Source organism: Alternaria novae-zelandiae (genome assembly GCF_023758075.1).
Source record: "Alternaria novae-zelandiae strain BMP 2774 chromosome Unknown scaffold_2, whole genome shotgun sequence".
Taxonomy (NCBI): domain Eukaryota; kingdom Fungi; phylum Ascomycota; class Dothideomycetes; order Pleosporales; family Pleosporaceae; genus Alternaria; species Alternaria novae-zelandiae.
Window position 1 is genome coordinate 1,279,534 of NW_026056962.1, and position 24,853 is coordinate 1,304,386.

General features: G+C 50.6%; 9 protein-coding genes across 9 annotated transcripts; 4 read left to right on the plus strand and 5 right to left on the minus strand.

Moving 5' to 3' along the window:
• Positions 1-85: 85 nt before the first annotated feature.
• Positions 86-2,368, minus strand: J4E88_001438 (uncharacterized protein; the record flags this gene model as incomplete). Its single annotated transcript, XM_049395107.1, is given in 4 exon segments — positions 86-550; positions 692-2,044; positions 2,099-2,350; positions 2,363-2,368. 4 exon segments carry the CDS (start codon positions 2,366-2,368, stop codon positions 86-88), a joined length of 2,076 nt encoding a protein of 691 aa, XP_049258971.1.
• A 2,436-nt stretch (positions 2,369-4,804) lies between these two features.
• On the minus strand, positions 4,805-7,017 carry J4E88_001439 (uncharacterized protein; the record flags this gene model as incomplete). Its single annotated transcript, XM_049395108.1, has 6 exons — positions 4,805-5,314; positions 5,370-5,469; positions 5,518-5,819; positions 6,078-6,248; positions 6,297-6,766; positions 6,816-7,017. The coding sequence occupies 6 exons, from the start codon at positions 7,015-7,017 to the stop codon at positions 4,805-4,807; spliced, it is 1,755 nt and encodes a 584-aa protein (XP_049258972.1).
• Positions 7,018-7,938: 921 nt separating this feature from the next.
• On the plus strand, positions 7,939-10,250 carry J4E88_001440 (uncharacterized protein; the record flags this gene model as incomplete). Its single annotated transcript, XM_049395109.1, has 2 exons — positions 7,939-9,736; positions 9,784-10,250. The coding sequence occupies 2 exons, from the start codon at positions 7,939-7,941 to the stop codon at positions 10,248-10,250; spliced, it is 2,265 nt and encodes a 754-aa protein (XP_049258973.1).
• A 4,873-nt stretch (positions 10,251-15,123) lies between these two features.
• Positions 15,124-15,453, plus strand: J4E88_001441 (uncharacterized protein; the record flags this gene model as incomplete). The annotated part of the gene is made up of 2 exons (XM_049395110.1): positions 15,124-15,127; positions 15,164-15,453. 2 exons carry the CDS (start codon positions 15,124-15,126, stop codon positions 15,451-15,453), a joined length of 294 nt encoding a protein of 97 aa, XP_049258974.1.
• A 464-nt stretch (positions 15,454-15,917) lies between these two features.
• Positions 15,918-18,557, plus strand: J4E88_001442 (uncharacterized protein; the record flags this gene model as incomplete). Its single annotated transcript, XM_049395111.1, has 1 exon — positions 15,918-18,557. The coding sequence occupies one exon, from the start codon at positions 15,918-15,920 to the stop codon at positions 18,555-18,557; it is 2,640 nt and encodes an 879-aa protein (XP_049258975.1).
• A 393-nt stretch (positions 18,558-18,950) lies between these two features.
• On the minus strand, positions 18,951-19,428 carry SUI1 (Eukaryotic translation initiation factor eIF-1; the record flags this gene model as incomplete). Its single annotated transcript, XM_049395112.1, has 2 exons — positions 18,951-19,192; positions 19,317-19,428. The coding sequence occupies 2 exons, from the start codon at positions 19,426-19,428 to the stop codon at positions 18,951-18,953; spliced, it is 354 nt and encodes a 117-aa protein (XP_049258976.1).
• An 858-nt stretch (positions 19,429-20,286) lies between these two features.
• On the minus strand, positions 20,287-21,487 carry J4E88_001444 (uncharacterized protein; the record flags this gene model as incomplete). Its single annotated transcript, XM_049395113.1, has 2 exons — positions 20,287-20,893; positions 20,943-21,487. 2 exons carry the CDS (start codon positions 21,485-21,487, stop codon positions 20,287-20,289), a joined length of 1,152 nt encoding a protein of 383 aa, XP_049258977.1.
• A 538-nt stretch (positions 21,488-22,025) lies between these two features.
• Positions 22,026-23,108, minus strand: J4E88_001445 (uncharacterized protein; the record flags this gene model as incomplete). The annotated part of the gene is made up of 1 exon (XM_049395114.1): positions 22,026-23,108. One exon carries the CDS (start codon positions 23,106-23,108, stop codon positions 22,026-22,028), a length of 1,083 nt encoding a protein of 360 aa, XP_049258978.1.
• Positions 23,109-23,824: 716 nt separating this feature from the next.
• Positions 23,825-24,793, plus strand: J4E88_001446 (uncharacterized protein; the record flags this gene model as incomplete). Its single annotated transcript, XM_049395115.1, has 1 exon — positions 23,825-24,793. The coding sequence occupies one exon, from the start codon at positions 23,825-23,827 to the stop codon at positions 24,791-24,793; it is 969 nt and encodes a 322-aa protein (XP_049258979.1).
• Between the last annotated feature and the right edge of the window lie 60 nt (positions 24,794-24,853).

Sequence of the window (24,853 nt, forward strand, 5' to 3'; positions counted from 1 at the left end):
TTTATTGTGCTCAAGCTGGAAAACTCTTGTGCACCGCAAAGGCATGACCATGACGTGCTTGTTGACCCAGTCCGCGAATTTTATATCAAGAACCTGTTGGCTCGACCGGGTACTGCTGCACAACAGCCTGACACCTTGTGAAAACCTCACCCTTCATCAAGTCTTCGCCCTGCGTATTTCCATACCTCTTCAGTTCCGGGCTAACGATCAGTTTGAGTGGCCTTTCATCGGGGTTTGGTAACGACAGCAGGTCGCCGCTTCCTGGTGGTAGGATCATCATCACTCTGTATGGTTGCGAGCACAGTTCCATCCATGTCTTCACGCAGAGGCGTATAAGAGTCTCTAACGCCTCGGCGTCCTTCGGTTCGAGAACAGCTATCTTAGATAGTACCTGGTGTATTGCACCCAAAAGCGAGGTGACGGTAGCTTCATAGCTGGCTTTCAGCTTTTTCTCATCAGGCGCGGTTTCACTTGATGGGTTCATTAGATCGAGAACCGCCCTGGCCGCCTCGCAGCGACGGGCTTCAATTGCCGCAGGTATACTAGGCCACTGTGCAACATCTAGGTTTATGCATTAGTCAAATATTTTAATTCAGACGAACGAGGGCCCACCTTTGGTATAAATTGGTAACCATACATCATCACAACTCTTTCCTTCCAACCCCAAGATAGCGAACGGAGTACAAAACACGTGCGTGTATAGTAGATTCCACATAGTGTTCTGCAGGATAGCCTTCTTTAACACCCTTGTATTGACTTTGTGGATGCGTAACAGTTGGTCGTTGGAGAATGGCCATTCCACTTCACGGCGTATGTCCCATTCTAGATTCGTGAAGTCTTGTACCTGACTCACTACTGAAAAGAATTGAGTAGAGATGTCACGGTATCGCATCACCTTAACACTTCGAGCTTTCGTGCGCTGTGGGTAGGCCTTGTCGATGATAGCCTGCTTTAACTCCTCGTTTGCTAATCGAAGCTGCATAATTTCGAGGGCATGTTTCTCTGCCAGCTCAGCGTTTTGTTTCTTGAGCAATTCTCGAAGTCGTTGTTGTTGCTCGCTGAACTGAGTGGTTCTCGCCCGTGCTTCATCGCGCATGCGCAGTCTTTCTTCGTCAGCTTTGGCCTTGACATGTCTGAGATGAGAAAGTTCTTGTCTCTGCTCCGCCAGGGTGGTCTGAAGCTGCAAGATTTCTTGCGTGTGCTTCTTGGTCAGTCCGGCTTCCTGTCGTTTGAGATCCTTCTCGTGTCGCTTTTGTTCTTCTCGAAGTTTTTCTTGCTGAGTTTGTAAATCTTCGCGCAACAGCCGTCCTTCTCGTTCCGCATTGAGCTTCAATAGACCGACATTTGACTCGTACTCATTCACTGTCATTTGATGGCTCCCCATCTCTTGCCGCGTTTGTTCGCAATGTTTCTCGTATTCGTTCTTCATCCGCTCGGCAAAGCTGACCTCTAGATCTTTTATGCGAGTTTCGTAGGTGTCTTTCACTTCTCGCAAGTGCGCATCCCACTTCCAGTGTTCTTCGATCATCTGCTCTTTAAGACTGCTAATCCCTTGCTCATACCGTTTTTGCTCATCCTCCTGACGAGCCGCACCTAATTGTCCTTCGGAAGATGCCTTGGTTGACTTGTTCTCTTTGTCCTGTTGCTGTGAACCATCGTGTATTCGGGCCTCGAGATAGCGCTTTTCTTGTTCGTGGATTACAACTTGCTCGCCCAGCATGTCTTGAGCTTTCAGCATCTTTTGGTGCTTGCTGTTAACCTCCGTCCTCAGGCTCTCCACCTCGGTCCGACTAGCTCGCAGTGTACTTTTCAACGTATGAACCTCGATCTTCAAACTATCTAAGAGCCCCGCGTCTGCTCGATAATTGTCCAATGACCGGTGAGCCGCATCAAGTGAATGACAAAGCTCACGATATCGATGCAAAGCCCTGGCAGCCTCTTCTTCTGTTGGTCCATCCAACAGTGACTGTAGCATTGGGAATTCCTCTCCAGCTCTAAGCAAGAGTTCCTCAAATCGAGGTACATCCTGCGGGTTGGATGAGAACTGTCAGTACTTTGTCAGTCTCAATTCTCATGATGTACCATTAGATGAACTCACATTCTCGTCGTGCGGCTCCAACGGACCTTTGTCGCGCTGCAAGACTGCTTTTGTTGGTTTTTTTGGATCAACTTCCTTGGATGTTCCGCCAGATGTTCCGCCGGATGATACGCGATTCTTTCGTGAAGTAGCAACTGTTTCGACTTTGGCCGAGGCAGGGGTGGCAAGGCTAATGCTACGGCCCAACTGTCTTGGCTCACCCGACTGATGTGTAGGTGACACTCGTAGTTCGTTTCTGTCTTCCCATCGAGCCTGCCGAATTACATTCATGACTGAGTGCTTGGCTGGTGATACACCTGTCGTCGTGCCAGGTGAAAGTGCGTCGGTAAAGCCTCCTTTACTTCAAGCTTGGCGCAAGTGCTTGAGGATCCACGAAAGTTTGACTCGATGTTTACTCTGCTTAGCTTGATAATTCGCTTCTAGGAGCCTGTCGTACGCCTCCAGGATCGTTCGTACCCTGGTCACGTATACCGTTTGAGCAGATTTCCAAACGTCTGCAACAAGTTCTGATTTATTGGAGGCGAGACTTCACAAGACTGAGTGCGATACAGTGGGTCTGCGGAGTAAAGAAATATACTCAGGTAAGCTGGAGCCTTGTGCGTCACGTAACCTTATGGTGGCTTACCGCACTCCTAATTCGGCTTACCCCACGCGAGCCTTCGTAATCGGTCTGTCTCCTATATTCGCAACGTCATGATAGCTTTCCGGAAGCCCCGTTGCCTGGTGCGAGTGGCGACTCCGCACCGTGATGCCTCGTAAACGCGTTCCCTACTTAGGCACTTTTGCAAGCTCTCATAACATGGTAATCCTAGAATGAAGCAGATCTCGGAAAGGCTCGCCATACAGATTGGGAGCATCGTCGCCGTTGGCTCCTAACCTCGCGACATCCTCAAAGCCTTAGGTACTCTTGGACAAAAGAAAGCATGACTTCCAAGGTTGTCGTGGTCACATCTGATTGGTCGACCATCATGTGCTGGCCTGCGAGTAAGCCTTGGAGGACGCCTCCGTCCTTCCGGTGGTGGGGAAAGCGGCCCTGGAACACACGTTCCATGCACTAGGGAGCCAGGAAACGCCAAAGCTCGACTTATAGAAAACACCCTGCAAAACACGGCAAACAGTGCATACCTGCGCCTGATAGGCGTATGTTGTATTGGTATAATTTCTAACTGGTCTTAGTCTAGACACAACAATGTAGAACGGCAAGGTGACATATAGTATAGGTTTAAGGGGTCGTAACGAACTTCAAATAATAGCACCGATATCGTACGCATCAACCTTCTTGTTATCCATGAAGAGCATTTTTTAACCCCAAGGACTGCGACGCCGCTGGGGCAGTCTGTTCTGTTTCAGACTGGCTGAAGTTTGCTTCATCAGCCTGTGGAGGTAGTCTACCACCTTTGCGCGTGTGCACTTTCCGATATATAAGATAACCGAGAGCCACTGCTACAATAGCAGCCGCCACACAAACGCCCGCTATGCCACCGGTCGAGAGCCTACGAGTGCCAGAAGGGTCGCCGCTGTTATCATCTGTAGGTACGGCAGTACTTGAGGGCTCGCCAGTCAAACTCGGGGTCTCGGAAGATGCAGGCGATGTTGGAGGAGCGCTTTGCGTCGAAGCAAGGGAGGCTGCTGTTACGGATGTTGACTGCAAGCCATATGTACTCGAAGTCCAGCGCGATTCCTCGGAATTCTCCGTTGATAATATAGGCCGCTGGGTCTCGTTATCGATGCTGATGTATACGCCGGACGGGGTGAACATGTTGCTTATTCTGAGGCTGCCGTCTTCTTGTGAATCCAGCCGCCAAAACTGCCCAGTTGTTTCTTGGGTTCCGAAAAATTGTAGGTCGATGATCTGATAATTGGTGACGCCTAGCGCGAAGTCGTCCCCCTTTCCCACTGTATGCAGCCAATAGTATCCTTGAGAGCTGGTCTTTGTTGCAAACCACTGCTGACTGTCATGCCCGGTGACAGGCTCCAATATCACCGAAGCATTTTCCGGGGTAGAAGCAAGTGCACTAGACCAGCCGAGCGACTCAGTCTGCAGTATGAACGTAGTAGACACATCGATGTCAACCATTGTGGCAACCTTGAAAGGCTTAGTGTCGAGAGGGACAGTTTCAATCGCGGTGTATAGAAGGCTGCACATCAATATATATGAAGAGTAAAACCCGAGGTTATTTCCTGATAATCCCATTAGAGCTGCGGCTGGTTCTTTTTCAGCGCCAACTCATGGTGTGCATCGGGAAGCATTCGGGAGCCGCCACAATATTGCCTTGTTGCCTATTTTGACTCAGCCTCGTCCGCAGCATGCTGCGGTCTCTTTCTCGCTTCTGATTACCGGTACAGGATACCATTGTATGGCGCATTCACCTAGTGGATAATACTTGGCTGATCTTCCGCTGCGATAAGTCAGGCTGTGGGTACCTAGGTAGCCGAAGAACAAAGCGCAAAACAGTTACATAAATTCATTCAAACAGCATGATCATGATTTATCATGCATACAGTTATGGATAGACTACCGCGCCACGCGATAGTTTGTGGTGCTTCCACCAAATAGAAGCCTCCAAAGAGCCGCCGATTAACTCCAAGACCAACTTCAGCGTAGCATTATAACGTACGGGCTGTTGCTGCCATTCTTCCACTGTGAAGCTGACTTTATCATAGCGGATATCCAACACACATGCGATGTCCAAATCTGAGAAGAAGTTAGTGACTAATGACATGGAGGTCTAAGCGGATCGACCGACCTTCCTTGGCATTCTGGTAACGTCGAGGCCGCTGATCTTCATCATCGGAGTTTCTGAAGATCTCCAATTGCGTCTTGCCAGCACTAAGATCCCTTAGTGTAAGCTGAAATGACACCTCCTCTTTACGCGGCTGATCTGACAGGACTAGGTCACCCTTATTGAGTAGCCATGTGAGTTGAGATTGCGCGTACGTGGCTCCATGGATCTGGGTCATATCCTTTTCTACGTGGAACGTATTTGAGTAGAGTTGGTCGAAGCAAACCGCGTAGTTGTGTCGGCAAACATCGGTCCTTCTCAAGTTCGGTATCGCATCTTTCTCGATACCACACACCACTGCTCCTCGAACCACTGCTGTCCAGGACTCCTTCGGCTGTCGGTAGCTCATCTGCATCTCTTCCTCGGTGATCGTCTCCTTGAGGCGATGTTTTAGGTACTCAGACGCCCCAAAACCACCCACAAGAAACAAGTGCTACACGAAGAGTCAGTATTGAAGATCAGTCACTGGTGGATCGCTAGGCAGATACCTTTGGACGACTGCCTCTTTCTTCGATGCGATCAACATGTTCCCAGATGAGCTCAACTATCTGTTTGATGCAGGAGTCGAAAAAGCCTCGCATTGTCGATCTACAAATCATAATAAGCAGTGATGATATCAGGAGGCACTAAACATACTGTGGAATGGTAATTAGACCCTTGTTTACTTTACCAAAAATATCAAGGTTCTCCAACTCCCCTCGTAGGCTGAATCGAACATCAGGTGTTGAGAATGCAAACTGCTTCTTGACATCGTCAAACGCTTGCATGAGTTCTCTCATGGCGGGAGTTTCGGAGGCGTGATTTGCGTTTTTGTCGATGTCCAGATTTGGGTCGAGCTTTAGATATTCCTCCTCTCCAAGCAGCATTCTCAGCCACTTTTTGAACTCAAGGTTGATGAAAATGGATCCGCAGCGACTGCCTGGTATAGTAATTAGGCTCTGCATGGTCTCAGACTCAGTCTTACAAACCTGTGGGCTTGCCAATCTGCTCCAATTCGAGAGTTGGCGATCGTTGCGTAACTCGATATGAAACAACATCCTACATCCAAGATTAACCGACCATTGAAACAGCGCCAGGTACAAAAGTGTCATAGAAGGCTTACAACAGTACCGCCACCTGCGTCGCAGAGAATAAAGTAGTCCTTAGACTTTTGACGCCGTTAGTCATGGATACCTCCAATCGAAATTGACGCTTACTTGGAGGAATTCTTCTTCTTTTTCGTCACGATACCACCGCGCAGTGTAAAGCGCAGCTGCCTCGGGCTCTGTCACGAACATGATCGGCCTCAGCTTTGGAAAGTTGTCCTTATTAAACCCAGCTTTCGTGAGAGCTCTGTATGTGGAGTTCATAGCCATATAAGACCACTTCTAAAGCTTCGTCAATAGTTTTTCACGCCGAGAGATCTGTGGACATACTGTGGGTATTGTCACAACAATATCCGTCGTTGTGTGTTTGGCGAACACGTTATCCTCGTCTACTCGCACTTCCATTTGCACGTAAGCAAACAATTTCTCGAGGTAGTCTGTCACAATCTCCTCCGGGCTCTTGTGAGAATACGGCGGTAGGTCGTTCTGGCCTTTGCTCAACATCATCTCGTCAAAGTTCAGATTCTTCATGCCGTCCAGAACCTGTAAAGTCATGTCAAGTTCCCCTAATAGATCTTCCACGCCAAGCTCCAACTTAGTGTGAATCATTGTCACTGCATCTGCGCTCAGACTCTTACCCCATTGCTGCTCCCCGGCCTGACTTGAACGCGAGTAAGAGATCACGCTTGGAACCTTCTCCTCGTTGTCCATCTGCGGACCCCATTGCTCAATTACATCGATTTCCTCGAGAGAGCATTCTGCACCTGAAGGTGTAGCCCACGCAATGCCTATATGCATCCCTTATTTTAGGACTAGCACGTCGTACGAGACGAAACAATGTTCACTCACCACTGAATGTCGTGCCATAGTCTATTCCCAAAACCAGTCGTAGTTCCTGAGGTTCCTGTAAAATCTTCTCCTCGCCTGCTGGAACAGTGGCATCAATCGGCCCATGACCTTTCCCAGACCCTGTACTGATGGGTGCTTCCAGTTTCGCCTCCTCGGTCTGCTCCAGTGCAGATACATTCTCGAAGTGGTAAATTTTGTTCATTGGGAAAGGTTATGCAATGGTATTCTCAGGCGGTCGTGGCTTCGTTGAGACTTCGAAGATCTGGATCTGATCCTCACTGTCCCATTGGATAGTGGTTCCTGTCTTGGATGGTGAAGTAGAACTCTAGACATACTAGAGCATAGAGTAAACGGTAGGGCGAAGACGACGCCAGCCGAAAGCACGCATCATAACTGGGTAGTCAACGGTTGGCACGTCGTTCAGATTTTGCCACACCCATAGCACACAGCCGTGTGCGTCCGTGCTCATGTGGTGTGACAGCGATTTCAAGTATGCGCCGGATTTGGAAGTAATTGACGAGTGAGCTGAAGAGTTCTCGTGTTCGTATGCATGAAGCTCATAAGCGAGGCAAGGCGTGGGACCAACAGCTTCGCACGCTTACCGCCACCTTACTGCGCCTGCGAGAATAGAGTGCGGTTTTAGACTCAGACTAGGGTCTGATCTTTCGAGATAGGTTGGGGCTGGTCTGTTAGATGCGGTATGACAAAACGCTTTCCTAGGCAGAAGCGATATGCGTGGCATTAGGAGTCTCTATAGGCATGCGCAGAATGCGAATGACGGTTGAGCCACCTTTTCCCACACTTGATGCGGGGGTCGCAACGTCTCAACCCGAGGGTCAACAACTCTGCTCATAATTACTTGCAAATCGCATGTACCGGTGATACCAACCACCACTAGTGAGCGCTAGCTTTCGAAACCTTCAACACTGCATCTGCGAGTTCATCACGGGTTGTATGCATGGGTCGTCAGGTTGATTTCGACAAATTAGTTACACCTCGGCATCGTACCGGATTCTGAAGAAGCTGATACTTCCTTGAGATTGGTAAGCACTGAGACAATTAGTTGAAAATGACAAAACAGTAATTTGGGTACTATGTAGTTGCCCAACGAGCTCATGAAGAGATGTCGGTCATGTCCTCGACCAAAGGCGGCAAGATGTTAGTATCACGGAGGAAGCCCGTGCGAAAGTCTGAGAACGTCCAAACGTCGCCAAAATCTGTTCTCAGCAACCTTGCATCCGTCAATGAGCCGATACGGCGTGGATCGTTCAGCTCCCATCTGGAAAAACCTAACGGTGGAAAGCGCGAAGCTATCAAGGAATCATGGAAAGAGAGTAAATTTCACAAACTCAAAAACAAGATGACCTCTGGAAGGAAGGCAAAGACTGAGAAAATCGAATCTCTAGAAAAGCAAAATGAGAGCACCGAATTGACGACTGCTCTTGACACTCCAAGTACGCCGCAGCCGGAGTCTTCATTAGCGGAGGCGTTACCCACTAGCAATAGCAATGAACCCACTGCTGACTTAGAAGCTCCCGAGCTAAGTACCACTGTTTCACCAACACATTTGCCCGATGCCTCATCCGAAGTGTCAATCATCTCGCTCGTTGCCGATCTCGATCAGTCAACGAGGTTTTTGGATGATGGGGGCGATAGCCAGGAAACGAATTTTGCCATTTCCTCACACGACCCACCCCTGCTGATACATCGTCAGCCTGTCGAGCCGACAACAAGACCTACATTCAGCATTTCCGACACATCAGAGCAGTTGCAACAAATCAGAGCGTTGATCTTGATGCAGGCATATGACTTCCTGACAGAAATGCCTGCTGATACGACCACCATGGACTATGTGGACCAGATACTCCGGGAGTATCGCGTATTGCTGCAGAGGTACAGTTCGAACTCGGACAATCTACAGCAAGCGAAAGATCAACTGAAAGTATACCAAAATGTCGAAAAGGAACTCAGGGATACACAGATGGAGTTAAGAGAGACAAAAGGAAGATTACAAGATGCGGAAAAGCAAAAAGGTAGATATGACAGAGAGTCTACTCAGCAGAAGGGACGATCAGCACAATTGGAACGACAGTTGAGGACGCAGCTGTCTAAAGACAAAGCACAGTGGCTATCTGAACGTAAAACCCTCTTGGACGATCATGAGGGGCTAATGATGTCGTATAGCCAACAGATACAGAACCTGCAGAAAGAGAAACAAGATCTCTATCAACATACAACACTAACGCAGCGAGAACACGACCAACGCTATCTCCGTTTACGAAACGAGAAGAATGCCACGATTACGGACTTGAAACAACAGATCGATCTTCTGACAGATGGAATTACACGCGCAAAGAAATCTGCGGAAGAGCAACTGAGCGTGCAGATGGCCACGCTCAAAGCAGAGCATGAGCATGATCTACTCATGCATGACGAGGATGTTAAAAAACTCCGGAGGGAATTGCATATGCAAAAGACCAATCTCACCAAGGCGCATACACAAGAATTACAGCAACTGCAGGAAAGATCTCAGAGTGAGAAGGTGGAGCTTGATAAGAAGCACGATGAGGAAATGGCACGATTGCGATCTCAGCGCGAAGAGCTGAAAGTGGCGCTTGTTGTGAGAGACCATTTCAAGGGCTTGAAAGATCGTGAGCTTACTGCGCGATACAAACGAATCTCCACTGAGATCGAAAACTTTGCAAGCATGGAGTGGAATACTCGATGCGAAGCCAACTGGCCCCTCTCAGAGGCACAGCTTATGCGGCTTCATCCGAAAAATACAAGAAGACTGAAGCAGCAGATACTTCAGCACTCCATGTGGGTACTTCTGTATGAGCATATTTTCAGTCTACCATTCAAGGTATTTGGGAAAGAAGGCGTGAGGATGAACAATGACTGGACCAGTATCTACGATTTGGGTAAGTCTGGTATAATCGCTCAGATGATGTGAGACTAATTATTGCAGATGTGTCCTCACTAGAGTGGCCCACGATATCCTCAGAAATTGAAAAACAGCGGTACGAGACTGCTCGTTCACTTCTTACGGCCATTGAAGCACCTGGTCAAGGATCGACGGAACACCAAGAGCTACGTACTGCATACAGCGAAACAATCTCAACATTGGTTACGATCATCTCACAGGCTATCGAAAGGGTTGCATCGCTGAACGAGAGAGACCTGAAGTTACTTGATGCTCTTGTGAACCTCAGTGGGAGGACTTGGCTGGAATGCTGTTCTCAGAGATACAGACTCATCATGCAGCTGCCTATAGCCGAGGGCAATATTCTCAATCTGCCCCGCAAAGAAGCCCAGGCACTGACACTGGTTGTCAGTCCGGAACTAAAGCGGTACGGCAGCTCTCAAGGCGAGCAGCTTCACGGCGGCGAGACGATCACCGGCTGGAAAGGACTTACCGTATCGTATCCAGCATGATAACAGGTGCGTTGGCAGAAGCCACGAAGCGGGGTCGATAGGACAAGAATATTGAAACTCAGCCTTGCATATGCGCTAGTGTATACGTTGCTTCTCCGGTGAGCGCATGCATCAACCAGTGCATATAAGCCTACATGCAGGCTGCCACCTAGTCAGAGGCTCAGGTGGCGCTCATGAGATTTTGCACATGCGATTCCAAATGAGTGGTGGCTAATTCTGGTGAACAAGGCTGAGATCATGAGCATGATGTGGGGCTCCTGTGGGCACTCTCACCCTTACCCTTTACTGGTCCTCGTCACTTCACACCGTAGCTTTTCAAGCTTGAAGCATTGATTTTGACTAGAGCCACTTGTTGGACGTGATCAGATCAGAGATCAGGAAGGCGCTTGGGCTGTTTCAACGGAAGTGGTACGTATTGGCTAGGCCTGTTGATTGGCCGAAAGATTTTTTGACAAGTACAGCAAAGGCTTCGGAGATGGGGTTACGAGATAGCTTCAGAGCCGTCGTGAAACCGAAACGGGAGCCAGTCAATGCACCCAGACCACGAGTCAATGTACCAGCACCTCCGACCATTGAAAAGGGTGCATCTTCCCCGTTGCCACTAGCAAAACCCGCGTTACAGCGTCCGACCACAATAAGGCCCTCGAAACCCGCACCGCCAAAGCCACGCGTCACTCCTGAAGAAATCCGAGCCCTTAGAGACCTTATCAGGCAACGATATGCGCTTGACATTCAAATATGGGAAAAGAGAAACAACACAGTGTTTCAACGGAGGCTATTGAATGAGAAGATGAAAAAGGCTGATGCAGCTCTGATAGACATCAATAGGTGCCTAGTAGATTGGAATTACCCGGAACGCTTCGAAAGTCGCGAGCAGTACGAGAAATTTCAAGAAATCAAGCACCGGATAGAGACAGGATACAAGAGGAAATGGCAAGACGAACCTCCGTGGGTGCATATGGACACTGGAGGGGATCCAAGCCTGGGGCCCTTTGAGACTGATAGTCGATCGTTGTCTTCAAGACCGCGATGATGGTGAAAGGAAATGGCAACGTAGGCCGGAAACAATTGCAATGATAGTGTTGGTACGACTTGACTTGAAGCGCACAAGATGCGACTTACCAAAAGACCACCTTATTTCATCTGCAGTTCAGATACATGAAACCTGCGCCGCGGAGCGAAGTAGCTCCAAGTACCCCACCACTGACTGGATATGCCCAATACACTCCGCCGGGTGCCTTACAGGACACAGTCACATATGCAAAGGACAAAGTCCGCAGCTTCACCTGGCACATTTTCCAGCTCACATTAGCATGTGATTGTACTGGTATTGCCTACCCAGATTCGCAGGTTGTGTTACCTCGAGAGGAGTACGGTCGGATTGTTTGTGCTCCAATACCACAGGTCAACTCAACCGCACCTACGCCGCCGGTACGCCGAAAAGCCTAATCGGATGCATCGTATACTGAGAACACCGAGGGTCCACTGGTACACATGCATAACTCTGTTCCGAAGAGACAAGTCGAAGGGCCTTCATCATTTCAACACAGTGCCCCCGGATATTGAGGCGACAGAGAACGTGGCCATGCGCATTCTTGTCCGATTCATCTTCTTTCGCAGAGTGTTTTAAAAGCGGCTATCGGTGCGACTCCAGTCCGAAGGGCGCCTCTGTTCGTCATTGCTCGTGCAAAGCGCGTCGCGGGGGTTATGCGGGTTGGGGACGATTCGACGGTTCGGCGCCTCGTGTCTTGCGGATAGAGCGTAGCGATCGTATGGATGATGTATAGAATAAGTTATATCTCTATAGCATTGCAGGCAGTGTATGTGGCCCGAAATTGCTGGCTGACGGTATGTGAGCAAGTCTGCATGCCCAGGTGCTCCACCGGCTGCGAAATTGTGTCCGTGCGCTGGCAACGCTTTCTAATCGCATCTGCACAACCTCTTGGCTTTCCACCTCGCATTGCAATATCTATCTCTTCGGATCTTTGCTCCTCGCAAATGTCCATCAGAGTTTCGTTCGATGGACCTTGCGGCAGATGGCATGTCACATCTACATTGAGCCTGACAGGCATGCAACGCAAATGAAATGTATCCATGGATGGTTTGAACAAGCCCAGTGTCTTGCTTCGCTGACAGGTGCGGTGTTCACCTGATAATTCACACACTGCCCTGAAGATAAGAGTTCGTGTTTACCAAGGGGCCTGGTGTTCAGTCTCGTACTGTTCACCGCTGTGTGGAGAGCATTGACCACGATCCAACAAATGGTAGCCTTCACTCTCGATAGTGGAAAGAGGAAGCTATACAAGAACGGTCGTAAAATATGGGTCATCGCACAGTTGGTAGCTCGTTCTTTTCAATGCCATCCTTGGGCGTTCATAAGAGTGTTACTGCCAAATGCTCGCACGCGCCTATCCGACTTTGCAAGACTACCCAGGTGTTCGCACCGTCACTTCTATCAAGGACGGAATCGCGCGCTAGTGCGAAGGCACGATCACTCACAATGTACACAGATCAGTCAACATCGCATGTCATTACCGCTATCAAGTGTACATCCGTTCGTCAGTATCGTCCACATCGTTAATAAGTACACTTTCATCGACGCACTTGCGTGGCCAATATACCTACCGAACCAGCATCTAAAACACAGCTGTACATACGGCTACGATGGCTCAAAACAACACACGTTCGATCAAAGTTGTCGTCAGAAACCTGTTCAGCAACAACAGAAACACGAGTTCTCCACGGCGTCCAGGTAAGCAAGCCATCCGGATCGAATGCTTGTGCTACAAACACAATCGAAAGATCCTTGAGAGAAGTCCCTAAACCGAGTGCGGGCTCTATCTAGGAGCCGCGGATATATGAATTTCGGATTAGGGGTCTGCGTAGTGAAGGCTTCTGACTGCCGCTGATAAGATCCAGATAATCCTACCAACACTGGCCGTAATAACGACGCCAGGGGTAAATTCGCTCAGCCTGCAACCACGCAACCATCAAGACTTTCGCAGCCAGTTCAGCCTGACACAAGTTCCGCGCAGAGTACCTCTTCTTCTCTCATGCCGACACCGGGTTCTCAGCTTGGTCCCAGCGCAGTCATGCCGTTGTACGAGCAGATCAAAGAACGTGCCCACTACCTCTGGGGCGATGCCTATTACTCTGTTCTTACGAATATAGTTCCTGGACGTAGAGACCAGCGGCTCCACAAATTCCATCGCTACCTATATTCCGGGGTACACTTCGATCATACGTCCGCAGAAGCTCGTCTTGTACGCTATGAACGCCGAATAGGCGGCGTTCTCGAGAAGGGGACGATCTTGAGAACATGTCGTGGACAGGACGTCAATGATGCGATCGAGAAATTGTCAACTCTGCTAGGAGTATTGGTGTCGTGTTCAACCTGTACGATATCGGGTGAATTAATAACGAAATATCTCTGTGAAACTAACAGTAAGGCAGCAAGAAGAGCGGGTGTAGTCAACGGATGGTTCTTCGAGGGGGCACAGATGGGCACCGTGGATAATTTCGAGGTACTTGAGGAAGATGAGTTTGCTTTAAAGAGGTGAATTTAAAGGGCTTGATGAAGGAGTATGGGCTCACGAGCAAGCTTCTTCCTAGTGTATGGGAATAGGATCAACCTCTGACCCCAAAGCCAATTGTTTCAAGCATGAAAGTACGATCAAGTCGTTTGCCTTGCAATCACTGCAATCTATGAATGGGTACCATCAATTAGTCATGCCACCACCGAGTACTCTCCGAGTGACATGGGGGGAAGATCCAACAATGAGCAGAGAGATTGTACGACTTCTCGCTGATTGGCGGCACCTTGTTGCGGCGCTACATCAGGTCGTATTAGCGATGGGTCTTCGACACCTCTGCAAACGCCATCTATCCTGACAAGACGCTTTTGGAAGCGCTTCAACACCGTTCCCCATAGATGCCGTCATTCTACCGTATGGACACCCAAGTCTGTGGTAAGCATCTACCACCGCGTGCCCAAGGTCGAGCTCGTGGACTCACTGTGGTCAGGTGTCTTGCCGTTGGACCTCATGCCGCTCTCTTACCCTGAGATGCCGCGGAGAGTAGCGCCTTTACCTGTTTGACAGCGTGTATTGGGCATGAGCTGCTGACACCAGTCGGCCATATAAACCTTCAATTCGCTTCTTCCTCTCACTCTTGACCATCTCACTATCACCAACTCCCTATCAACACCCCACGCAGCATTTGACCTTCGGCCTTCCACCTTCGACTTGGACGAACCGTCGACGCTCCTTTACGACAGTCTTCGGCCTCAACCTATCGAAATCTTTTCAACAATAGCTCTATCATCCCGGTGCCAACATCGGAGTGATCATCATGCCCGTCCCCATGCATTCGCACAATGATATAGAAGATGGCGAGCTAGTACGTCAGACATCAGCGATGAACATCACCGAAGAGTCATGGTTGGAGAGCACCGAAAAGGTATTTAAGTTGTTCGACACAGCATTCAAATTGGCTAACAACGTCAGCTCGACAAGGTCCAAAACCTCAAGGAAGTTTGCCTCGGCAATTGTCGCCTTCTTTACGGTAGCGAGAGAGGCAGGTTCTATGGCAAGAATAGAGTCCAGTCTCATTTCTCGACGCTGAGGCTAACGCAACACTAGACATCGTGATCTGCGAGGACGAGGACACTAAAAAGTTCGCGGCTATCTTGACCTGCAACCACGATTGCCAAACGAAGCTTTTGCGCACCGAACTGAGCTCGTGTCCTGTCGTGGCTGTCCGTACTCTCGTAGACGGTCTTCAGAAGGACACGGCCAAGCTCTTCTGTACGTCCCCTTCTACCTCAACATCCTCATCCTCATCCTCATCGCTGTCGACAACCTCAACACCCCTGATGCGTTACTAACTTGGGCGTGTAGTGAAGTACGCTGTAGGTTCTCAGATACGAGGCCAACAGGGATATACCGATGTGGAAACCGGAAAGTTTGTGTTGTGGGACATGGCACATGACAACCGCATCCGCGGTCCTAACGATGATACCCAGGGACTTCTGCGAAGCTGGAGCGACGCACCGGGCGCAGAAGGTCGACCTCCATCCGGTCCTCGCGGCGATGGCTACTACAGCCGGAATAACAAGCGTATGCGACCGGTCGAGCGTCCAGTCGAGCGACCGGAGAAGCTCATGCCTGAGACGGAAATTGTCGACCTTGATTACTATGACTAGGACAATATGGAACCTTGGAGGGGATGGCTGGTTATCGGAAGTTCGAGAGGAGAAGAGTGTGAGTTGGATCCAGTTCGACCTCGTCGTCAGGGTCATGGCGTGATAGGGTTCAGAGGCCGATCCATCTTCACCTGAGATGAGCTTGAGTCCCGGTGCGGTCCTATTCCTAGCGTAGATGGTCGGCGGTCTTTGATGTGCTTGGAGCGCATGGTCATTTCGACGATCTCAAAATTTTGTCTACGCTGGATGGTGTGCTTGTCAGAGCCTTGTGGTACGATGTGAGTGTGGCGGAACAAATGAGATCAATCTGAGGATGTTTGAGGAAGCCTTCCAAGTTGTCTATCGACGCGTGTGCACGTGAGATGGAGTTTGGCTGGGTCCAAGCGCCCGCGTCATGACGTACCACACTCCCCTATGCCACCCGCTTTGCTAATGGCTATGTCGCTCAAACCAGCCTCCACGTCATGAACAGCCCTTCCAAACGACGGAAGAAGAACGATGGCTCCGGAAAGCCGGTACGAAGTTTAGACTACTTTTTCGCGAAGCAGACGGCTAAAGCAACAGCCAAAGATGCGCCGACGAACGCAGGCCCGAGCGAGCCGCCTGTGGAGGAAGACAACACAGGGCTAACAGACGAGGAGCTCGCGCGCAAACTTCAGGAGCAATGGGACAAGGAAGATCAACAGCAGGCGCAAAATCAGGAACCGGTGAGCTCAAATGAGCTGTACGAAGAGCCCCAGAAGGCCAACACGAAGGATACAGCGCAAGATGCAGATGGGCAGGTCGGGGTGTCAACATTGCCAACGCGCGAACCGGCTCTAGCAAACACGCCATCGGAAGAACCTACCCAGAAGAAGAATACGCTGTCTCTTCAGTCGACCGCATCCGAAGAAGACGTGATCACAGCGAACATACCATTCGACCAGAGCCCTCTCGAATTCGAGCCTTCGGAATACATACCAGAGTTACAAAAGCATTGGGTGGTCGACGGAGGGCACGCGACATACGCGCTGTTGACAAGATGTTTCATCTTGGTCAACAGTACGACGAGTCGCATCAAGATTGTTGACACTCTGGTCAACCTTATTCGGACGATCATCGAAAGCGATCCTAGCAGCTTACTTCCAGCTGTCTGGCTCGCGACGAACGCAATATCGCCTCCGTACATCGATCTGGAACTTGGGTTGGGAGGTTCCGCGATCTCGAAAGCGCTTAAGAAAGTTTGCGGACTGGACAATGCAGGCTTGAAAGTGTTGAACGCCAAATATGGCGACGCTGGAGATGTAGCATTCGAGGCAAAGAAGAAGCAGAGCTTTACCCTGCGTAAACCGAAGCCTCTGACGATCAGGAGCGTCTTCGACTCGCTAGTCAAGATTGCGAACAGCAAAGGCCATGGCAGCGTAGAGAATAAGCAGAGGATTGTTGAGAGACTGGTACAAGATGCGCGAGGTGCTGAGGAGAGTCGATACATCGTACGCACGCTTGTGCAACACCTGCGGATTGGAGCTGTCAAAACCACAATGCTCATCGCGCTGTCACGGGCCTTTATGCTGTCGAAACCGTCAGGTGCCGAATTCGAGATCCGTGATAGGAAGGACCTGGCAAAACTGAAGAAGGAGGAGCTCGCGGAGATCTACAGCAGGAATGAGGAGATCGTGAAGGCATGTTTCGCTCGACGACCGAACTATAATGACCTTATACCCGTACTTCTCGAGATCGGTGTCTGCGACGAACTACTAGTACGCTGTGGGCTGTCGCTACATATCCCACTCAGGCCCATGTTGGGAAGCATTACGCGCGACATGGGCGAGATGCTCACCAAACTACAAGGACGAGACTTCGCCTGCGAGTACAAGTACGATGGCCAAAGAGCACAGGTGCATTGCGACGACAAGGGCAAAGTCACGATCTTCTCGCGCCATCTGGAAGTGATGACCGACAAGTATCCTGATTTAGTAGCACTGGTGCCCAAGATACGTGGCGAGGGAGTCTCAAGTTTCATCCTCGAAGGCGAGGTGGTTGCTGTTGACCGCGAGAGTGGAGATCTCAAGACGTTCCAGACACTTGCGAATCGTGCGAGAAAAGATGTGGTTATCGGCGCGGTGACAATCGACGTTTGTCTCTTTGCATTCGACCTAATGTACTTGAACGGCGAGGAGCTGCTCAACAGGCCTTTCAGAGAGCGGCGATCGCTACTGAAAAGTCTGTTTGTTGAGATACCGCACCATTTCACTTGGGTCAAGAGTCTAGACGCTACATCTGCCGATGTAGAAGCAGTCCAATCCTTCTTCCAAAGCGCCCTGGACATCAAATGCGAAGGCATAATGGTCAAGATCTTAGACAATCTACCCAACCCCGACCTCCTCGCGGAAACCGACGAAGCCATCGAAAAGACGCCTTCCCTCCCACCAACACCGAAGAAGAAAAAGCCCACGAAGTCGAAAACAAAGGCAAAGTCCAGTGAGACCGAGAAAGACGAACCAAAGACATCCGGCCGCCGCAAAGCCCTCCTCTCAACCTACGAACCAGACAAACGCCTAGACAGCTGGCTCAAAGTAAAGAAAGATTACAGCACCACCTCCGAAACCCTCGACCTGATCCCCATTGCCGCCTTCCATGGCTCTGGTCGCAAGGCAGCATGGTGGTCACCTATTCTTCTCGCCATCCGCAACGCGGAAACCGGACAACTGGAAGCAGTCACAAAATGCATGTCCGGCTTCACGGACGCGTTTTACAAAGCGAACCGTGCAAAGTACGATCCAGACGACCCTGATTCCACAACCATACTAGCAGGGAAACCCCATTACGTGGAGTACAATGGTGGGGCGGGAACGCCCGCTGTTTGGTTTGAGCCGCAAGAGGTGTGGGAGGTAGCTTTTGCGGATCTGACGTTGAGTCCGACGTACACGGCTGCGATTGGGCTGGTCAATGAGGATAGGGGGTTGAGCACTAGGTTTCCCAGGTTCCTGAAAGTCAGAGAAGATAAGAGCATCGAAGAGGCTACTGAGGCGGAGGAGCTCGCCAGCTTGTACCGGAAACAAGAGGCCAAGGCACCTAAGAAAGATGAGACTATCAGAGAGGTTGAAGATGAAGATGTGGAGTAAGGGATGGCATGGCACAGTAATGGTTGGATACCCTGGAGATAACGTCGTCACTTGAAATGATCGTAGTAAAGAAATCTTTGATTGCATGTATCTTCTGAAACTACCGCTTTGGTCTCTCCCTCAGTATCCTGCAGCGCTGATACTTCAGCCTGCGAAACTTCAAACGTCGTATCCGATTCCTTCAAAGAGATGGAGATAGGAAAATCGTTATCCTCCTCGAACGTGGGGTATCTGCTCGTGCGCACCGCATCTCAGCACTGTCGCGTGTGAGCCACACAAGTGCGACATGCCGGCTTGCTCTTCCTCCGCCGTGTTGTTGGCACGACCTTGGAGCGGTCGTTCGGCTTCGGCGGTCGGAGCGGCGGTGCGCATCGCATCCACGTGCTTGTGGGTTTAGAAACCGTGGACCTTGATGGTCTTGCCATCAAGGCCCAGGCCCTCCTTCTTGTCGGTCAAGAAGTCTTGAACATCCTTGCGCTGGTCTCCCTGCAACTGGATCACCTCTCCCATCTCGGTGTCTGCGACGACGGTGCCATTGCAGGCAAACTTCTTCTTGATGACTTTGAGAATCTTCTTCTGGTCGAACTTCTTGGGCAGTCCTTGGACGGTGGTCAGGGTCTTACGACCATTACGCTCTATTGGGGGTTGACGTCAGCCTTGCGCGATTTCTTGAAACATGGGGAAAGAGGGGAAGGGACGGCGCGCCGATGTCGCACACATGCGAATTTCGGGGAGAAAGAAGACAGAGGGCATACGTACGCTGAATACGAATATGGATGTAGTTCTGCTGAGTGGACTTTACTTCTCCTCCAGCATCATCAGCCTCCGCGAACGGATCGAAGGACTTGAGATTCTGGATGTCCGTGGTCATGAAATCGACTGGTGGCGCTCTGCGGGTGCTGAAAGGGTGCGGTAGGGCAGGCGGTTGTCTTGTCGCGGGGAAGTGGAGAGTGCGGTTGTGTGAGGAAGGTCGCAAGCAGTTGGGTGGAGCGTGGAGGGTATTAATCGGCCAAGGGAAGGGTGGCGAGGGGACTGGGACCACCATCTGGGGGAGCCCGCAGGCGGTCTAAGCCCCGCTGCCAAGGCACAAGGCCCGAAACAGCATCAGCGCTGCTGAGTGTCCTAGGGACATCCTTCATTCACCACTCCTCGCATTCGCTTGTCCACGTGTGAAATGCTCAGCTGCGTTGCCGCAAATCCCGCGTTCTGGTTACTGGTCAAAGACATGACTATCTTCGCGACATGACGTTTCCCTTATCTTGTGTCACTATCTCATCACGCACGCGCACGCGCACTGTGACTCGCCTCAACAAAAGCGCATAGTCCATCAAGAGGCTTTGGGCATCATTACTAGTCAAAGTGCAGAAGGCTCATCCACGACTCATGAGCATGTTGGGAGTGGCTCGCTGACTTTCGCGAAGCTTCCACTGGCGTGTGGATGAACCCATTGGTTTCAGATCGAGATCGGACTCACCTGGATCAATACCGCGATGTCATCCGCTGAATACATTGGAACGCAGGAAGCCCGAGACAAGTAATAAGCGACGACAAGCAGGATGTTCACAAGTGTGTTCAAAACCTCATTCGCTATTAGCAGGCCAGAGAGCCACGCGCATGCTGTTACTCGTCCATCTCTTTCGCATGCCCTTCAATACCATTCGTAAATCTAGGCTATCCATCCGACATGTAACAACGCGAGTGTATCTGTCCGCCTATCTAACATCCCTTCTCACTGTCCGTGGTATTCATTTGCGTCCATGCCAGCCATCCGTCGATCTGGCAGGCTCCTCTTGTCCACCAAGCTCATTGCCAGCTCACTCCAGAACTCTGGCGGAAACCCTAGTCCCTGGGCATCCTCTCCCTGCGCTCTCATCCATTCTCCGGTAGCCTTGTAAGTGTAGAAGTCTACCATCATCTTCCGAGCTTTGCAGGGCCCTTCAGTGCCGGCGTAGACGATCCACACATGCTCGCTTGATGGTATCTCAGCGCTCTCTGTAGCCTTGACGAGAATAGCATCTAGGGCAGAATCTTTGGCCTTGACGTCTTTGACGAGGTGGGCAATGGTGTAGAGTTTGCACAGAAGGGCGTACTCGTCGTGTTCAGTATCGGATGCGCCGTTAGGTTTACTTGGAATGCGACCGGTATAGACGAGCTGGAAGTATAGAGCAAACGCGCGAGGGTTGATTTCAGGCAGATCAAATGTCTTTTGGTCAGCGTCGTTGGAAATGAAGTCCTTGAAGTAGGTTGACCGGGCAGTGAGGAGGTCAGAGTGGATACTGAAGGTTCGCGCACGCTCGTCCTTGCCGACGTGGATGGTGAGGAGGTCACATCCGAAGCTACTGTTGTCAGTTCTATACATGAGGAATTAAGGGGGGAGGTACCTACTTGACTGCCTGATCTTCCACGACGCGAATGTCCGGTATCCTCAACATCTGCTGATCGGCGCGAGCAGATTCACTATCCACGGCCGCTACATGTCCGAACAGACTTCCCTTGCGCGAGTTGCTAGCCTGACCTATATTGCCAAAGAGTCCACCTCCGGTGTCAGGCTTGGAATGAGATGAGCTACCGAACCCAAAGAGTGGACGAGTATTTGCGCTACTCGGCGGTGGCGGCTCGGTAAATTTGTCGAATAGGTTCCTGTTTACACCACCAAACAGCCCGCCAGGAATCGGCTGCCCAGTTGCTTGAGCAGCAGCGACTTGAGCAGCGGCCTTACCGCCAAATAAGCCACTAGTACTGTGCTGCCCGAACAAGCTGCCAGGAACCTGCTGAACTGCTGGCGCGTTGATCCCAGAGCCATACTCGGAACTCATTACTTTAGACCCTCCTGGAATTGATGTCTCGCTAGGTATGCCTCCGAGCTGAGCGAACAAGGTAGAGGGGCTTGTCTCCGAGCGCTTCGGTACATTCTCTGGTGTATTATCCATAGTGCAAAAGGGTGTGTTGGTCTCGTTGCTTTGGTTAGCTGTTGTGAAAAAATCTGCGTGGTTGCAAATCTGTGACCGGTGCGAAGGGCGGATCGTTACGGAAGGATTTGTAAGTGAAGCGTACAAACTCAATACAATATCGCCAGGACTTTAGGCAGACAGTTTGATCGCGGCTATGACATAATCTTTGTTTCCTTTCACGACGCAAACGCAGCTACTGACCCACTAGGTCTAAGTGAGCGACAACGTAGAGAGATCTCGCTCCTGATCGCATGAACTCTGAGGGAAGAAGTTACTGATATACGCAAACAAGCCGGTATGATTTCATCTCACATGAAGGTGGGACAGGTTCAACAGCAGCGGAAAGCGTGACAGAGCTCAGGCGGTAGATCGTGTGTGACATGAGGTAGCCTGGTGGTATACAACGTCGTTCTCTACAAACGTGAACACCCAAAAAGACACCGAGTGTCCTCTGGCTGTATGATAACACCTTCTCTTACTCCGATAACAGCCATATTGTTTCTAGCTTGTACCTTGATCAACCAAAACTACCCAGCAGCGAACCCATATCGACCTTTTTGTCGTTACGTACCCTCCTTTTGCCGCCATCTGGTGGAGGTTTGTATTCACCAGCACGCTTGTTTGGTCGCTCGGCTTGTTGCTTCCGTATGAACCACGCGACGTCGTCATCTCGTAAACTCTTGCTCCCTTGAGCATACTGAAAGGAGAGGGATCGGTATGCCTTGCAGCCATCAGTAGTAGCGTCTCGTGATGTTTCGGAAGAGGATACAAAAGATGCTTCGTACAGTTGCTGCACGATGGTATTTCTCCTTAGACCGGAACTACTCCATTCGCTAAGAAGGGCCGAAGCTGAATGTATGCCCCAGCCTTCCCCACACTCTGCGGGATCAGGTAACTGTGGACTGTGGATTCCAACTAGCTTTAGACCCGGAAAGGACGAGATGAACTCCAAGAGCGGTTTTTTCGGAAGCCTGATGTAGTTGTTGATGACAAGTACCCGCAGACTCCTCATTGCACCACTTTCGCCAACACTTCGTCCCCAGTCGCGCATCATTTGAAGTGACAGTACTGCGTTCTGCCGGCTTCTTCCAACCTCTAATGTGAGAACTGCGAGCGTCTCGATCTTGTTAAGGGCAACAAGTTGGTCAATTGTTATATCGGACACCCGGATACACAGAAAAGTCAGCGTGCGGGCATCGAGCTTGGCCAATCGGTCGACGACAGAGGGTAGGAGACCTCCAGGGTTGTCCTGGACTCTGAACCTAGAGTGACGATCGATGTCTTCCGGAAAAGCTTTCTGGAAGAGACTCCATGTACGGAAGGACAGTGTGTCGTTGTACTTGATGTGTTCGTATAAGCGGCTAGCATATGACCATCCGAGCCATTGCAGAGCTTCAACTTCCATATTGTCAACATTCCAGACGCAAGCACGGAGTGCCATTGCTTGCAGGGTATCGCATCCTCCAGCTTGCCGGCGGTATCTCGATGGGTCCACCCTTCTACCACGAGAATGGCTTGTCCATGTGGGTACCATTGAACGGACAGAAGCCGTCGTACTTTCCCTAAAGACGAGTCCCGATGACGGGTCAAAGCTCTCCATGATTGCTTGACTGGTGAAGCGAGCGGGTATGATTAGACTGTTGGCCGAGACTCGGAGTACGCTGACACCTCATACGAGGAAGAAATTCGAACAGGTCTGAAGACTATGCTGGGATGAAACGAGCGAATGAGAAAATCTGGCGTCAATGTAGGCTCCAGGATGATCAGTTCTTTCCTTGATTGGGGCGGTGAGCTGGGTCAATAACACCTGATGAGCAATACGTTGTAAACGTTGTAAAGCGATTGCCTGCAGACTGACAGATGCGAGCTGGAGGCGCTTACCTCCTCTACTGCGGTAGCTGTGTTGCGCACGTCGCGTGTGGAAGGGATGCACGCGACGCGACGGCAGGGGCACCTCGGAACCCACATTTAGGGTTAGCGCTAATCTCTGATTCGTTCCTTCCCCCAACCCTCCTCTTCTACACAATCAACGACCAAGTCAGGCAGCGGCATAGTTCCTTGGATTGCTCCATGTTGGCTGATAGCGTTTGACTTGGATCGTATTGTAAACGATGTAAAGCCATTCACCGTCCAAGTAGAACGGCCTTCTGATGTCGAATGCCCACTGAGCATCGGCGCTCGAAACTCCGCACATCGGATTATGACTAAATCTCAGCACACAGCTTCAACACTACTAACCAGTAACTTCCCATTTACTAAGATTGACTTCATCTTCTCACCTCTTGGATACGCACAAAGAATTCCACAACAACCACAATGGCATCGTCACCCGCACCAAACCCATTATCCGCCCACATCGCTAAAGGCTCCCCCATAGTCCTGGACGGCGCGCTAGCAACATACCTGGAGACCTTGGGAGCAGACATAAGCGGCGCATTGTGGTCCGCATCCATACTGCTTGATCAGCCCGCCCTCATAAAACAAACACATCTCGACTACTACCGCGCAGGCGCAAATGTAGCAATCACAGCATCCTACCAAGCCTCCATTCCGGGACTAGTCAAGCACCTGGGCTTGAGTGAAGAAGAAGCCAGGAAAGTCGTAAGCAAAAGCGTGGAACTAGCCCGGCAAGCAAGAGACGAATATGTCGCCGAGACAAATGAGGATGTTCGAAGTAAATTGTTCATAGCGGGGAGCGTAGGCCCGTATGGCGCATTCCTTTCAGATGGCTCAGAATACCGAGGCGACTATTCCATTCCTCAAGACGAAATGAAGGACTTCCACCGCGGCCGTATCCAAGCCCTCGTGTCTGCCGGTGCCGACATCCTAGGCATCGAGACGATACCATCCAAAGGCGAAACCGAAGCTCTCCTGGACCTGCTCACCACAGAATTTCCCAGCACGGAAGCTTGGTTTGGCTTCACATTACGAGATGGCTCTCACATCAGCGACGGCACACCCATCTCTGAGATCGCGGCACTGTTCGATGATGTGGAACAGGTGGTTGCCCTGGGCTTCAACTGTGTGCCGGACGATTTGGGGCTGGCTGCTCTGAAAACTTTGAAGCCGTTGGTGAAGAGGGGGACCTTGATGGTGTATCCCAACTCTGGTGAGCAATGGAATGCGAAGGCGAGGGAGTGGGAAGGCAAGAGGACGGAAGGTTCGACGTTGGCTGAGAAGACGCGGGAGTGGAACGACGCTGGGGCTGGTCTTATTGGAGGTTGCTGTCGAACAACACCTGAGGATATTGGTATCATGAAAAAGGCACTCGAGAAAGAGCACTGATTGTTATAAAAAATTGTCTAGCGGAAGTATTGTAGCGAAGCCTGAGGCCCTGGTGTTGGG